The sequence below is a fragment of the Falco naumanni genome, chromosome 1 (assembly GCF_017639655.2).
Source record: "Falco naumanni isolate bFalNau1 chromosome 1, bFalNau1.pat, whole genome shotgun sequence".
Classification (NCBI taxonomy): Eukaryota; Metazoa; Chordata; class Aves; order Falconiformes; family Falconidae; genus Falco; species Falco naumanni.
Window position 1 is genome coordinate 122,925,484 of NC_054054.1, and position 16,162 is coordinate 122,941,645.

General features: G+C 43.2%; 2 protein-coding genes across 8 annotated transcripts in view; one reads left to right on the top strand and one right to left on the bottom strand.

The window, feature by feature from the left end:
- RHBDL3 (rhomboid like 3) overlaps window positions 1–9,582 on the top strand; it is a 74,671-nt gene extending 65,089 nt beyond the window's left edge. For all 6 annotated transcript variants that reach the window (XM_040581941.1, XM_040581943.1, XM_040581944.1 and 3 more), the window contains one exon: window positions 460–9,582. In XM_040581941.1, coding sequence (XP_040437875.1) covers window positions 460–731 — 272 coding nt within the window. In that variant the 3' untranslated portion in view covers window positions 732–9,582. The remainder of the gene's footprint in view (window positions 1–459) is intronic.
- Window positions 8,715–15,305, bottom strand: C1H17orf75 (chromosome 1 C17orf75 homolog). 2 transcript variants are annotated; one of them, XM_040581948.1, is made up of 10 exons: window positions 15,084–15,305; window positions 14,723–14,815; window positions 13,966–14,091; window positions 13,409–13,546; window positions 13,171–13,228; window positions 12,393–12,512; window positions 11,716–11,780; window positions 11,459–11,595; window positions 10,813–10,916; window positions 8,715–10,206 (listed from the first exon to the last, which is right to left on the bottom strand). In XM_040581948.1, the coding sequence occupies exons 1-10, from the start codon at window positions 15,215–15,217 to the stop codon at window positions 9,997–9,999; spliced, it is 1,185 nt and encodes a 394-aa protein (XP_040437882.1). In that variant the 5' UTR covers window positions 15,218–15,305; the 3' UTR covers window positions 8,715–9,996. The 2 variants fall into 2 exon arrangements, with proteins under 2 accessions (XP_040437882.1, XP_040437883.1); XM_040581949.1 differs by lacking the exon at window positions 14,723–14,815.
- Window positions 15,306–16,162: the final 857 nt, after the last annotated feature.

The following is a 16,162-nucleotide window of genomic DNA, read 5'->3' on the forward strand; positions in this document are numbered from 1 at the left end:
TGCTTCTGTAATGATAATACGTAGGTTTCCCAGAGCAATTCCTATCTGGGATGGCAATGGCATTATACACATATTAATGAATTATCTTCCAGCCATATCCCTAGGGTGGTGTGATAAAGGAAACTAAGCCATGTATTTATCACAGACAATTGTCTTCAAAGTGTAATGCTTTTTAAAAAAATTATTTTTATTTTATGGGTTTGGTATAAATTTTGGTAGAATATTCCCCCATCTACCTACACTCCCACGAACTAGACCACTTACCAACCACTGTGAAGACCTCGCCTCATGTCTGTGCACCACAACCCTCACATAGCCGCAGCTTCCCAGCTTCCCTGTGCTCACCATACAAGGCAGTTTTTCCCTCTCGATTTTTTCAGGGATGCAGCGCTGCCTGCAAGGTGGACTTAAGAAGGGGTAGACCTAGGCAATTAATTTACTTTTCCTTCTTTGTTCCAGTGAGCTTTGAATTTGGAAGAGCTGTGTGGCTGCGATTTCACCCCTCTGCTTACCCACCATGCCCACACCCCAGCTTCATGGCTCACCTTGGAGGGGTGATGGTTGGAATCACCCTTGGTGTCATCATCCTGAGGAACTATGAGCAGAGACTCCAAGATCAGACTTTATGGTGGATCTTCCTTTCTATTTATGTCATTTTTGTCTTGTTTGCCATCTTCTGGAACATTTTTGCCTACAGCCTGTTGGATCTAAAGCTACCTCCCCCTCCTTGAAAACACAGGACAGAAAACGCAAGGGTGGAAGTCGGTCAGCTATGTTAAATGAATGAAGATGGAGGATCTATTTTTATATTTAACTTAGGGGAGGATGATTCCTTTGAACAAAAGCGTATGCTGGAGGAGATGTTTAAAGATCTCATGAAAGAATGGGCTGATCAGTTTGTTCACAAATCTAGCAGGTACTGTAATACTGGCTGGCCTGGACCCTGCAGTTTCGCCACTGCCAGGGCTCCCACTGGGCAGCTTGTACCTGGGCACTTATCACTTGGTTTGTTAGCACACATCAATATTTTATATGAAATATTTATATTTTCCAGGTCAGTGCTGGAATTATGGCCAGTTGTTGAACAAATGTCCTCAATGTTACTGAACACTGAAAGGGAAAAAGAGCAGATATTTACTAATTAGAGACTCGCATGGTACTCAACAGGCAGCTTGGGTTTGGTTTCTATGGACACACCTGACTGTTCAGCCATACCAGTGCCACTGTTTAATTACTTGAATGGTTCCTAAGATATTTTAGCCTACAGTGAAACCTGTCTTATGCACCTTTCAAAGCAATCAGCAGAACTTGATCACCCAAAGTGACGGAGACTGGTCTTCAACTTACAGGTCAAATGTTTTGCACTATAAACCTTGGGAATCTTAGAGCGTTGTGGACACCCAGCCAGAGGTGACTCTTACTGTGCATGTTTCACTTGATCTTAATTAATCTACACACACCCCCCTCAAACCTGCTGTGGCTAGAGATTGTGGCTGGGCTTTCTTTTTGGAGGGATGGAGAAAAGGAGGGCAAGTGTTCAACTGTGTTTATCAGCTGACAATCAGGTGCTGTTTTCTTCTTACTCGATTTCTGGCCACATTGATCTAACACCTGGCCTGCAATGAGCTCCTAGCAAGGTTGTCAACTCTTCCAGCAGGTTCTTACTAGAAAAGTAGGACCAGGATCACCTGTAGCAGCATAGGGGTAGTACTATCTAGTCTTTACAGCCATACAGTACATTTGGGGCCAAATCTGTCCACTGAAGTCAGTGGAGTTAAATCAGGTTGTATGTAGCACTGTTTTTCCACTGAAGTGGAAAGAGTGTTACTGTGTTACAGTGATCATTGTGAAACTTGATAAAACTGGTTTTAAAGTGTCTGCTAATTCAAGGATGCCTCTTCCAGAGGCAGTGGATGGTCAGGGGCTCCAAGCAACAGCTAGTTGCAATGATGCCTTTTTCTTTAGCATTGGCAAAGTCCAGGGTTCAGCAATCTGTAAATGGTCTGTAGTACAGTCCATACAGTTGGCTGTGTGGACCTGGGGACCAGAGTAGAACTTCTGTAGCACAAGCAGTGCTTATAGGTACTCTTCTCTGTAAGGTGCTTATGTTATTTTGCCTCTCACTTCAGAGAGCTGCCAAACTACAGTTCAGGAATGTGGATGCCCTCCTTTTCTCTCCCCTTTACCCACCTAGTTTGATGGCCTGGATAAAGCAGCCCTAGGAGTCTCTCACAGATTAGCTGCTCTCTTCCTTTTTTCTATTTGCATACTGGTGCCCAGGCACCAGCCACCACAGCCTTCCACAGCACATCTCACAGGCGCTGTAGCAGTTGTGTTTGCTATGTAGCAAAATGTCTCTGTATTGTAGGCTTTATTCTCTCAGCTGTGTAATTGGTGCTGCCAGATGATACCACAAACTAGTAGGAGTCTGTCTTTCTAGAGGGGACATTCGCAAGTGCTTCTCAGCTGCCCCCTTCTTTGCCTCTTAGGGGAAAAATCTCTCTGGTGTGGAACGGTGAAGTTCTGCTCCCAGAGCAGAACTAGTGCTATGCACTAGTAAAACTCCTGTTGCCTCGGGGAAGGGGAGTGGGGGAGAAAATAAATGTTTCTACAGCCTAGAATAAGCCTTACCTGCAAAAGAAACAATTTTTGCCACCTTTGTGCACAGGGATGGGATCTCTGAGGGCAACTGCACCCTCCTTGTTCTGCATGGCTAGTATAGTGCTCATGGGCCCTCGGGTCAAGGGACAAGAGGAAGGGATAAAGGTCAGAGTGCTGTTCATTTTGGAGAAGGGGATGGGTTCCCTGTGCCATTTTACCTCTGCACTTTGGGTCCAGATCAAAGCAGTCATGAGAGTTTATATGCATCGTTTCAGGTGCTGGTCCAGTGAGTTTCGTAGCTGTGGAGATCATCTCCCTGGGGAGCAGCAGGCAAGCAGGAGAGCAGGGAGCTGGGAAAACACTGACAGAAGCATGGTTAACATGTAAGGAGGACATTCCTTTCCTCAACTATTGCTAAGCCTTTCTGATTACAGATGCCTTTAAAACAGAGGTGAGCAGAAATGGGAGTTCCCCTGAAGTTTTAGGAAAACTTGGAATATTTTGGTAGAAAATTTCAATCGCAACAAAGCCCAGATTATTTTGCCTATAATTTACCATGGGATAGTGTGTACTCATTGCATTTTATTTTTTGATTTCTCAACTGAAAGCTACTTAATGCCCATCAGTTTCTCCTCAGGAGAGGTGCCTGTCAGTGGTGTGCTCTGGGGTGAAGCAGCAAGCTACAAGTTCAAGGGTCACCAGTTTCTTCATCAGCCTGACCCTGGGCAACATATCTTTTGCCTCTGTTCAGGAGCAGAAGGGAGCTGAACAGAGCAGTCCAGGCACTCTTCTTTGGTCCTTTATCCATAGTTGAACATAGTTTACATGAACTGGTTGAAAACAGCTCTGAGGTTGAGCTTATGAGTTGTTCTTTTGCACGTTGTTCATCTTTCTGACTTTCATTGTGTCCCCATGCCCTGTCTGAGCAAGTCCAGAGGAAGCCCTGGGGATCAGAAAGGCCCCATAAAAGCAGTACTAGTTTTATTGTGGGTGAAGAAATTAAACTCTCTCATGTTCCTGCTCATCAGAGCTGAAATCTCTCCCTGTGCATAGAGCAGGCTGTACACAGAGCCTGTTGTCTGCTAAGAATCTGTCAGCTCATGGAGTCAGGAGCAGCACAAAGTGCTTAAGCTTTTATAATTATTTTTTTTAATCACTAAAATTACACTGTGAAAACTTGTTATGTTTTTACAGAGTATCAGGAAATCTAGTTATGTTTTCTAGTGCACCCAGGAGTGCCAGAGTGCTGCAGCACCAGAGAGCTAATAGCAACCAGGCTTTTCTTTTACCTCCAGATGTCCTTGAAGCTGCTGGCTTATGTAGGAGATGTAATATTCTCCATCCTGCTCATTTGTGGTTCCAACTTGTCACAGTCAGCAATGTGTTCCTGAAGGAATTGTCCACTGAGGGACTGTTTTTGGTAATTATTTTGGGTTTTTTTCAGCTGCTGCCAGGATTTTACATCAGTTGGGTAAAATGTGAATCTATTGAACCTCATGGATGTGCAGTGCTAGATCAAAAGGCAAGGAGTGTTACCAATGTACAGATTTGAACAGTGCACATTAGAGGAAGTTATTTCGTGGTTGTGTCCTTGAGTGAGGACACAACACCTGGGAGGAAAAAAGCCATTTCTGTGCTGGGCTTAGTGAGTATATTGCAGCACTGGTCCAGTGAGTATGGGTTAGGGAGCAGTAAAGCAGACTGGGGGAGCCTGAGGTACTGGTGGTAGAGCTCCTTCAGGGACACTGCGGGCAGCGCAGTGATAGCAGAGGTGGGGTCCAGCTCCAAGCCTCTTGCTGATCCCTCGTCCTGGAGGAGAGATGGGAGAAGTAGCTCAGCCAGCCACGGGGAGGAAGGAGGAGGGGGAGACCAGGTAGATCAAAGTCCATGGGGCTTGCAAATGCACCTTTTATTCTTAGATGCTTGGAGACCTGTAGAGATTAATTTTACACACATAGGTAATAATATAGGAAGGAGGAGGGGGAGGGTTGTAATGGAGTGATGGGAGAGGAGAGTACCAGAAACAATCTCTGAGTGAGGTGTAGAGGAGTCATAAAAATGCTGTTGGATTTACTTTTGCTGAGTTCTTAAGACAACATCTCATGTCACTTTTCCCCCATCAGTTGATGAGGAATCTTAGCACTTACGTGGCGTGTTGTGGTTCTTGACTACTCGCTCCTTTAGCAGTAGGAAGTATTTTATCAATGGGGAAGGGGGAGGCCTCATTGTCTGAGGGTTGCTGGATTAGAAATAAAGCTCAGGGATACTGTATCCCAAGACCTTGCTCCTTCTGACGGATTATACTGCCCATGTGTTTTAAATCATATTAGATAGTTTCAATTTGAACTGGGGTGTGAAGGATGGAATCTGACACATTCAGAGCTGGTACTAAAATAACAGCTATCTGCTGACCTCAGAAGGCAGCTGCTGGTTTGTGCCAATATTTAGTCTCACAGGATCGTGGGTAGGACTTTCACACATACTTCAGTGAGTAAAGAGCTCGGAGTCTTTCTGTTTACATAGGCTCAAGCTCAGCTCAGCTGCTTTGGAACCCCCATCCACTGGCTTTGCTCGAAGTGGAACTGGAGAATATGGATGCAGTTCAACACCAGCAACCTCTGGAGGTAAACTGGGATCTAGAGAAGAAAGGCCAGCACCTCTGGGGTTTTAGCCTCTTTGAATATTGCTGCTGTCTGTTTCTTTTATAGTAGTGGCTGCTCTACAGTGCTCTGTGATACAACTCAAAAACTCCTTCCGCAATCACTGATGCTGGGAGCTGGTTATAAAGGAAAACAGTGCATTTGCAGCATTATAAAGAAAGAATCACACATAAGACAGAAGCCATGCTTGTTTAAAGGTAAATGTATTTTTAATGTCACCATTAATCTTTGGGTTTTAATTGGAAAAAGCTTTCTAATGAGGTATTTCTGAAATGCCAGTAGTAGTAGTAGTACAGAAAATCTATGTTTCAGGGTACTTTACAACACAGAGCACAAAATATCCCCTAGGCCTGATTTAAGTAGCAAAAGTACCTTAATTTCCAGTGAGCTTAATAGATACGTTAGTCAGTGACTGTCTCCTGACTCCCCCACAGTGTCTGTTTAGTTTGCAAATAAAGCTAGATTTATGCAGCTTTTCTTTTGCTTATACTACTAATGCTAACAACACATCCAAGTGTTAAACACTAAGCACTAAACAATGTAATTTTCTGCCTTAAAATCCTGAACAAATGATACTTTCCCGTTAAGGGCTAGTAAAACAAAATGATATTTGCAAGGTAAGATGCTATGGTACATTTCCAAATATTTTTGTATTGTGTATATTCTGTATATTTTTGTTGTAACAATATTATTTGAGCGCAGAATCCATTAAATTTTTTTGTTGGTGTTTTTCTCTCTCTTTTTTTTTTTTTTTAATAAATTGAGCTGTTCTACATCGTATGCCAAAAAACAACCAAGAAAAAACTTTCGAAGACAGTTTTGTAAGTTTGTCTACAGTTAACACAGTATTTAACAAAAGAGCAATTGCTTTTGAGCTCTGCAGTGTAATCTTTTAATAGTGGCATTGATAACTCATTTTTATGTCTTTCTAAAAGTGTCTATCTGAAAGATAAAGGGGAGAGTGAACTGCTGCTTTATTTCTCCATGAGATATAACAGGGATGCAGAATCGGGTTGGGACTTGTATTGAAATACAGGTCTTGTCCCACCATTTGACAACTGACGCTTTAGTGCAATAATGACCTCAGAACTGTGGGGAAGCTGATGGCCGAGTACATCATTAGAGCATTTACAATTTGTTATTGGAGTGGAGGGTTGTTCTTTTTTAACATCAGTCTCTACCGTATGTCTTAACATTTCGGAGGAAATACATTCTTGCCTCTTGAATCAGTAGCGGGAACAACATATCCAGGAAGTTCTGCAGCAAACCTCCAACTGATTTAGGACTCCTTCCATCAATGTGGAAGGGGGAGGCTTATTCTGAAAAATATTTTTGTGGTTTTGTTGGGCAACAACGCGTTAAAGCGTAACTTAAAAGAAATGAAGATGTAACTAGCAGCAGTTCCTGTCAGATGTTACTCCTAAGGGGACGCAGATCACTGCTGCCATATGTGGGACTTGGCTCTTGCTTGTTTTCTGCACTTAACTGAGCTTTTGGAGACACTTAAATCTCTTTATTCACTAGCTGAGGACTTCCAGCAAGAAGGTAAGGTGGGTTTTGTCGTTTTTTGTCAGTGTTACACAAGCAGTGTTACTGTCTGCTAGCACCGTACATTTTTCTTGCTGGGTAAAATAATTTTAGAAAGGCAAACTGAAGGATGGAAATACTGCCACTTGCAGCATATCTGTCACAGAGAAGGAGCCAAAAGCTGGCAGCCTTGATCACACAAACTCATAAAACTCATTATAACTTTATTCCTGTAACTCCGATCATATTCTGTATAGTAAGCATTGCTCATAAGTGTCAGAAAGAGAAATACTAGTTTCTCTTTAGTGGCTTATATGCCCCTTCTCTTGGGGGTAAAGACGGGGGGAACCCCCAAAGCACAAACTAGACCCTGATCTTTCAGACTGCAGGTCTGTAGCAGTTAAATCTAAACTTGCATTCTTAACATAGGCCTGGGGGGTTGTATGTTGGTTGGGTTTGGGGAGTTTTGTTTGTTGTTTCGGTTTGCTGTTTGCTTTTTTCCCCCTGAAGGTTTTTAAATCAGACCCTTAAAACTACAGTAAAAATCTTCCAGGTTTGCAAATTAAGTGCACATCTCAGCATCTTCTGACCTTTTGTATGCTTCATCCTGAGCATTAAATAGCTGACGGCTGGAGGAAGTCGTGTCTAATACTCTCCAGGCATTCGTGTAGTTAAACAGCTGCTTCTGCATTATTTATTATGCTTTTGTTTAATTTCCTTTAGTTCTGTTTTTAAAAATAGAATTTATAATGGGAAGACGCCAGTAAAACCTGGAAATTAATGAACTACCAGGGTATATTGCAGTGTGTGTGTGTACTTGTCAGCATCTTAATAGTTAGGAAACTGAGTGGCAAAGTCACCGCAAAGCTAGCAGAAATGAGATGATGTTAAAACAGAGGCTGCAGAAAGTAAGAAATCATGTTTTTTATAATGCCAGCCATCCTTCGGTGCTGGGAAAATTCAGGAAAAGGAACTTTCACCAGAAGCAGCTGTGACTGAAGCTGTGCAGGTGTAACAGTACAAATTCAGCAGGACTGATACTGAACAACGTGTTACGATGGAGAGGAGAAGCCCTAACAAGACTAAGCAGAGTTTTACAGTTAAGGTTAAAAATACCCGATTTTGAAGAGTGATTTATGATAACTTACCTAGCAAACAAAACAAAAATCTTAGTTGAAGTGTAGTACAGGTCACAGGATAATAGGATAATTCAGGTTATGAGGGGCCTCAGATCTCTAGTCCACCCTTAGCTAAGGGGTAATGCGCGCTGTTCAGTGCTTCAGCCAGTTTATTCTTGAAAACTTCCAGGGATGAAGACTGCGCAAAGCAACTGCAGTTGCATCTCAGGAAGTTTATCACCACCGGCACTGCTGTGCCTGGGACTGACCTACTCTGCATGTATTGAGGCCAGCGCACAGAACACCCAGCCCAACTCCTGCCTAGGTGCGGGAACAAGGAACACGCCAGGTTAGCGGGGTGACTTCCTATGCTCCTACCGGATCACAGCTACCTCTTCTTCACATCCAACTTCTGTTTTAGTTTATTTTTTTGAGCACTGACCTATTCCCTGCCTCCTGATCAGGCAAAATACTAAACGATCAGTGCTCTAACTTTGTTAAAAATGTAGAAGAGTGACATAGGGTGACATGTTTAATTGAGTGGTGCCGCTTTGCTCACTCATGAATATCCTGAAGGAAAGTGTTGTTACTCCTTAGAGCTCCTGAAAATGAGAAAATAGAGGGTTTTCTTTCAGATTACTTTTATTTTCTTCTCTGACCTGCCCGTATATGTTACATGTCACCTTGGGTGTCAACGTGACACTTCCTGCACATTACACTAGCAGCTCCCCTGTGTTGTGTGAATAAAGGATTTTAAACAGGAGACATTGAGGACAACACTTATTTGTAATTTAATGTAGGCACACTATTACAGACTTGAATGTGTTTTATTGTAAACCTTATTATAGGTTCAACACAGTGGTGTCACAGGAAAGCACTCAACTTTTATCATCACAGTACAGAGCACTGGCAGAACAGTCAGTCAAATTAACTGCATTAGTAAGACGCTGTTAGTGTTTCAGGAAGAGTTGTTCTAACACACCCAGAGTTCAGCATTCAAACACTCTCTGCTGTAAAGGAAAGCAACAGGGAGTTTTGCTTGTATCAGGTTTACAGAAATAGTCCTCCTTTAAGGGTCAATCAGAGGCTCGTAAGTTTTGATTCCAGCTGTAGCCAAAGATTTTTTTCAAGTATTCTGCTGTCTAAATGTCTTATGATATGGGTAAGAACTCATTGCTGAAATATAAGGAAATGTTTTAAAGCCTGAATAATTAACTTGGGAACTTAGTTTACTTCCATTTCTGAAGAAGTTTCTATTAATTTAAAGTTAGTATTTAATCTGTAAAACTTCCAGGTTTAATTCTCCATGACTGAAAACCAGATGATTATTTACAGTTATGCAAAATGGGTACCAGGAACATACAAAGAAGGTCTTGATCACAATGCAAACTAATGAAGAAGGGGCTTCATCAAATAGCCTGGGAATTTACCACGTCTGTCCAGTGTATGTACACACATACATACAAACTGATTCCCAAAACTGTTCAGTCTTAAGGCCATTCTGTTTCATACCGATTAACAACTTGTTTATCTAGTAACAGCAGAACAAACTGCCAGTTTGAAAGTAGAATGTGGAAACTAGCTATAGGCTTGTTATCTATGTTATCTTATATAAACAAATATGATTAATTCATTTACTATGATCTATCCACGTTTGTGCTTCTTTATATATTAAAGCAAAAGTAACCATACCTTAATGATTAGACATAATCATTGTAAAGATATTTAAAATACTTAAAACACTGAAATGCTTGCCAGGTAAGGGATCTGGTGGTTGGGGTTTTTTGTGTGCAATGACTGTAAAAACCAAATGGCATGATTTCCTCAGAAAAGGAACAAGTCATTTTGAGAATCTGCTAAGCACTGAAAATTATGCAGGAGTTTGTATGATCTGATATTTACGCATTAAAAAGGCTCACACTGCTTTGTCTAAAAAAGAGAAAAGGCAGATGAAACTGCAACTCAGGCTTGACTTAGGTAATACTTTTAAATATAAATTAAAAATCCTGCCATAGTGAAACTAAGCTGCACAGAAGAAATTAATGATTTATACAACACTCTCAAATGAGTACAGAAAAATTAAGATAATTTTAAGCCACTGATGTTTCTCTCATGAATTCCTCAAGGACGGTCACTACGTTTCTGGCTTCTGGCATTTCTGCATGTTCTACTTTAACAATCTTCAAAAGGATGTCTCCACTGCCACAGTTCTTTAAAAACATGTAACACTTGAACAAGGCATAGTGGTTCATTTCAGCCTGGCGGATATACCTCTTCAGGTTGTTAATGTCTTGTATAGCCTGGGAAAAGAGTAACAGCGTTTCCTTATCCTTCTACATGGACAGAAGATATTCTATCAAGTGGAAAAAAAGTGAAGGAAGAATAGTAGGAGAAGCAGAAGCATTCCCTGCAGGAATTTTACATTACTACTCAAGCGTGATGTAAGAATTGAGTACTGTCTTTGATGCATATTACCAGTGCTGCTGTAACAATGCAAAATGTGTGGATACCACAACTTGGTACGTCCAAATTTGAAGCAAGAGTTCTCCTATTATGACAGATCACCTAAGAACTGTTAACTACTGAATGTTACCAATCACAATATTGTGTGTGCACAGCTCAAATTTACAGTGTTTTAAGAAAAAAAGTGTGCTTTATTTTAAATATGAGAAACTGCCTTTGAAGCACTCACTAAAGCAACTTCTACACTACTTTACTGTAGTTGACAAGACCAGAATGTAAGCCAGTTCTCAACTTAAACTTCATTTTTTTATTTTCATTTTTGAATATCATCAACTTTGATCATCAAATCAGACATCATAAATAACCTAAAACTTTTCCTTGCTGCAAAAAGAGTATTTGATCCCTCGTTATTTTGCTTCTCTTTAACATATACGAACACGTACCTTCAATTTAAAGTTTTCCAAAATCTGCCGGAAGAGAAATGGATTTCCACCTTCAGCACCATTCACAAAAGCTTGCATCCAGTCCTCACAGAATCTGTTGCTTGCTGTTCAGGAACACAGAGAAGAGATGAGAAAAGGTAAATGAGCTCAACATAAACATATAGATGCACTCACCTGGTTTAAACCCCCTCACATAACAACTGATAATAGCATACTTGGGCCAGGATGTAAGTCTTAAGAAAAAAAGAAATACATGTGGAAAAGAAAAGGAAACACAGCTACAGTGATTACGTGAAATTCTGTCCTGATTGTTGAATTCCATTTGTTAAAAATACACAGGGGAAAAAAACCCACAACATTTTGCAGCTTCCCTGAGGCATACGAGTCGCTAGTTTCATGGTGTGCAACCTAAATGCACTGTGGATTTTATTATCACAATTTTCAAACCATAGTTCCAGCATGTCTGGTGAAACAAACTACTCTGCTACCTCATAGGAAAACAGCTGTTCTAGTTTCCAGCTAGAATCCAAACTTCCTAGGCATGAACTTTTGGGCTTCTGAACATCCTCAGCTACCTCTGGTGTCCACAGCTCGGCACTTGATGGATACAAGTAACAGGAAGAAGTATTCACAGCTGTAATCTCACCTGCATTATGCAACTGAGGCTGAGGTCCACTACAGTCTATAATCATTGACTTGTGCTGTTCTTCAGTCATGGCAATACACAAGGAGGTCATTGTGCCTTCCTGAACAAGTCCTTGGAGGCTGGCAGCTGCCAGAAACCTGACACAAAAAGCCCTTGTGAACTGCTTGCTTCTTTACAATTCCTGAACAGCAAGAACAGGAGGCTGTCATACAAAAAAGCCGTTACTCACAGGTTCCTTGGTCTCAAAGTATTTTTACCTGCTGATGTCTTTTTCTGTTCTTTCATCTGCGTTTTTAACTTCTACAGGAGTATAACTCAAAGCCTTAAAACAAACAAAAAAAGAAGGAAAAAGCTGATACAACTTTGCTATTCTGTTGCTATACTGCAGTTACTAGCAATAAATGCATAATGTGGTACTTAAAAAATTGTTCTTTTCAGAGAAAGAGCAGAAGCTAAGGGAATACTCCACATTATAGTCATCACAGCTGGCTTTGTGCTCAGAAGAAATATAGCAGTTATACTCTCTTAGAAATTCCATCCAAAGCCTCCTCAAACTCAGGGACTAGAGCTAGGATTAATTTCTTTCCTGTTTCCAGTGAATTACATGAGGTACATAGGCAATGTAGCATCCCTTTTGGTTCAGAGAAATTTTAGCAGGGACAGCTTTCTCATGCTGTTTCTAATTTCTTCATTCTAATTTCAACTTGGACACTACTACGTAATTTAAAATTAGTTAATTATAAAAATTGATAGAAGAAATTGCTACAGGCTTCCTTAGCAATAGAGCAGGGGAAAACTACTTGCCCTGGATTAAGAAAAGTTGTTCTTCATTTACTCCTTGCTGGGAAAGCAAACATCAAACATTTTAAACATGTTGGAATCGCTGAGATGCCTTCTGAAACTTTTTTAGTTATGCAGTTTGAAATACACTTACAGCATGTAACAAGAAGGCAAGTTTCTCCTGGAAGAGCTGTACCACTCTCTGAATAGGGCATATAGCATTCTCAAACCAGCTTCGCAAGTAGGGGTTAACGTAGGTCTCCCAGGGGTTTTGCTGTAACAAGTTGAAACAATAAAACTTTAACTACAAATTACATTTCTATGCAAATAGAAGCCTATTAATAATCTATTCAGCCTAAGATATTTGGATGTCAAAGCCACCACAGTGAACTATGATGATGAATTTGACATTTAAAGCCATGCTTTATCAGCAATGAAGGGCTTCATATTTTAAGAACAGAACTGTAATATTATGGTGTATACTGAGCAAAGACCATGCAACAGCAGACAGGATGAGGAGACTCAAACCACATAGCTTCCATTAGAAAAACTGTGACAAGAAAACCACAAAAAATCTTTCCTTAATATTCAGAAGTGGTAAGAATCTATGTGGACGTTGATAACTCTCCTGGAGACCATTACTTTTCATTAGTCATTCTCCTCTCTGAATCCAATGGCAAGTAACCTTTAACAGATTTATGACTGGCACAAGAAAGTCCCGTCCCTGCACCCCCCCTTTTTTTTCTCTTTTGACTTCTATCATTGATAGCACTTTAGACTTTCACTGTCACCACAGTAAATCAACTCTCTCACAGTGTTTCACACTGGTACTTAAAACACCTAATGTCTCTATAGACTAAATCTTCCAGATTGTCTTAGTAACTAATTTGCATAAATAGTGATTTTCACCACTTAAAGAAGTTAGGCCTTACCTCCAAATCAAGGTTTATCTTCAGACTTCGAATGTATTTGTCCAGCTCAAGTCTGAAAGTATCTTCTTAAGGAAAATAAGTTGTGTCAGTTAAGACCTGCATTTTTCCCTTTCAGTATATGGCTGTTACCAGCGTTTTCAGTTACTGGAAAGTGTGTACAAACGAGCTGATTTCAAGCAGGAAACATAATTTTTACATCATCTCCATCTCCACACAGATAAAGAAAATGTAAGGATATAGTTCCAGACCTTTCTCTGAGCCACCTAAGAAACAAACCACGTATTCTGGAGCATTGATGTCTGATTCCAGTGTTGCCATTTCTAGATTTTCTTGTTGGAAACGACAGTAATAACAACCAACTTTATATTCTGGTATGCTATGCAGAAAAAAATATATTGTTAAAGATACATCACAATAAGTAAGTGAAAAAAGCAGACATACGTGATTTCTGTAAAGAACTTTCACCCGCTAGCACTGGTGGCTTCTGTGGTCATATATAGAGCTCTTTGACCTTCTTTTTTCCTCTATGGCGCGATCACAGTAGTTTAAAAGGAAATAGACACAAACACATGTAGTATCTTAAATATTGAAACAGTAAACTATTTACTGCAGTATTTTTCACAACACTACCTAGAAAGAGGAAAGTGCCACTGCATAAAGCTGTTACTAACAGCAGCAATAAGGCTGAAAACATGGAATCAGGATTAAACCTAAGCGCAGCAGCAGATGGCAAGATACGCAATGCTGCCAATGTTGCCTACAGTTTCTCATTCACAAATAATTTTAAAAATTTACCTCAGTCCCACTGACACTACATTCCCCATTCCTTCGAACAGGGCTCCTTTAGTAAGACGCTTAGCGATAAAACTGCGCAACTCAGTCTCTGCTTCAGATGGCAAGTTAGTGTCCAGCAAGGAGAGGCTTTCAAAAACAAGAATAGTTAGCAAAAAGTTAAGTGTTACTGTTTTGTTTCTTTGAACAAGCACAGAACCACCTGCTTCTAGATGGGGGCCCACTAGGATCCTTCTCTGGCCTACAACTAAGTCGCTCTGTGACTTCTGGCCCATCAGAAATGCATTCCGTGGTTTGCCTACCAGACCAACGCCTGGAGCTGCGGTGTCAGCTGATGCTGAACTGCTCAGCAGTTACGAACCAGTCACTGCCCCTCTCTGTTCCTGTGTTTCCCCAATTGTAATACAGAACCACAACTCCATTACAGAGCTTGTGGGAAAATGTCCATTTAGAATTGTTTGATAAATTTGATTTACCTACTATCTACATGAAGACTTAAGTCAATACAGGAATGTTAAGTAGCAAAGAAAACAGTTTAATTCACAGATGGTAGTTTAAGACATTATTTGAGCTCTGTAGTTGTGTCCATCCCCTAGGTATTCCAGGAGAAGCACCCGAGGGACTTCAGCATGCTTTCATGGAGGTTTCTGCTTTGAAGGGGCTTCAGTATACTTGCTTACTGTTCACCTAACAGCAATATGGTAAAGACTTTAAAGCGAGGTGGTAAGGGCAATGATGCTGTCCCGCAGGTTGGCTTTACCTGAAGTCTTCGCCGGAGGGTGTCTCTGCCCCCGCGCTGCCGGGGCTGCCATCGGCGCTGCCACCCGCGCTGCCCCCCGCCTGCTGCCAGCACCTGAAAGTCAGGCCCTGGCGTCACCCGTTCCAGTCTCAGCACACAGCACAGGGAGGGGACGCAGCAGGGAAAGGTATATGGCCTTAACCGTTTTAAAGCGGGAGCTGGGAATCGGGACGTTATGGGAGGAAAAAACTCTCGGGGGGGGTGGGGGGGGGGGGGGGGGGGGGCGGGGAATAAAGCGAATTCCAGCATCTGGGAACTGGCCAGGCCTGGAAAGGGCGCGCACCCCCCGGCCGGCCCCGGCCCCGGCTGGCGGCCCGCTCACCTGCAGCTCCGGTAGCTGTACAGGCTGTGGTAGGTGCTGCCGTGCCGCTCCGGCCGCCGCTCCTCGCCCGCGCCGCCGCCCTCCTCACTGCTCTCCAGCTCCCGCTCGTCGCCGTCCGGCAGCGCCGGCAGCATCGCGCCGCTCGCTCCCCGCCGCCGCCAAGGCCTCGCCTCGCCCCGCCGCCCCGGACCCGGCGCTGCCCCCCGCCCCGCGGGCAGGGCAGGGCAGGGCGGGCGCAGCGGCAGCTCCTCCCCGGCCCCCGCTGGGTGCACCCGCCGGCGTGGGCGGGTCGCGCCCGCTGCCCGGCCCCGGGGAGGCGAGCGGGGGCGACGGGGCCGCGCTCAGGGGGCCCGAGCCGCGCCGGGCACTGCCAGCAGGCCGCGTCCGCAGCCGGGGCGCAGCCGCACGCACCGCGCCGGGGCGGCCTACGCTGCTGCAGCGCCGCAGTGTAACGCACTGGAGAAAGCAACGTGGAGCGGTGGTAGCGGTGTCGGTACAGGTCACCCTTCAGCAGCTGTTCGCTGACTGGATGGCAGGACCCGCTCAAATCATATTTGACAGGATTAGCTGTGTCACGTTTTTAAAAAGCCTACTCTTGTTTCTGAAATACTTTTTTTCCCCTGTTAAAACAGTACATTTGTTAGCTCAGCCTCGTGACAGGCAGTTCTCGCAGCCCAGCCCCGCGGGTGGGGAGCTGCTCTCCCCACCAACCTGCAGCAGGGCCGCTGCAGGAAGCCTACAGGTCTGGGCACTCCAGAGCCAGAAGTGTATGGAGGCTGACAAGCACCGCAATGGGATGTAACGGGGCGCAGGCACGGGAGGCTCTGCAGGGCAAAGCCAACTTTACAGTGCTCCCGGAGCACCATGCTGGCCCACATGGACACAGGTGATAACCACCAAAACACTGCGCAGAGCGGCCTGTTGAAGGGATACAGGCCGCTTGCCCCGTCAGCTGTCGTGGGGAAAAAAACCCAATTTCTCCTTCACATTAAACGTGGACACAAGAAACCCTGCCAGGTGCCTCAGAAAACCCAACCCGCGGTAGCGCCTGAAACAAAATGGCGGCGGCGCGCCACCGC

Excerpts from the sequence above, each read along its gene's own strand:
- C1H17orf75 (XM_040581948.1), bottom strand. The coding sequence starts at position 15,217 with ATGCTGCCGGCGCTGCCGGACGGCGACGAGCGGGAGCTGGAGAGCAGT. Across the intron at positions 14,092-14,722 it reads CCCTCCGGCGAAGACTTCAG|CCTCTCCTTGCTGGACACTA; the intron begins GTAAAGCCAACC and ends TGTTTTTGAAAG. Across the intron at positions 10,207-10,812 it reads TGGAAAACTTTAAATTGAAG|GCTATACAAGACATTAACAA; the intron begins GTACGTGTTCGT and ends CTCTTTTCCCAG.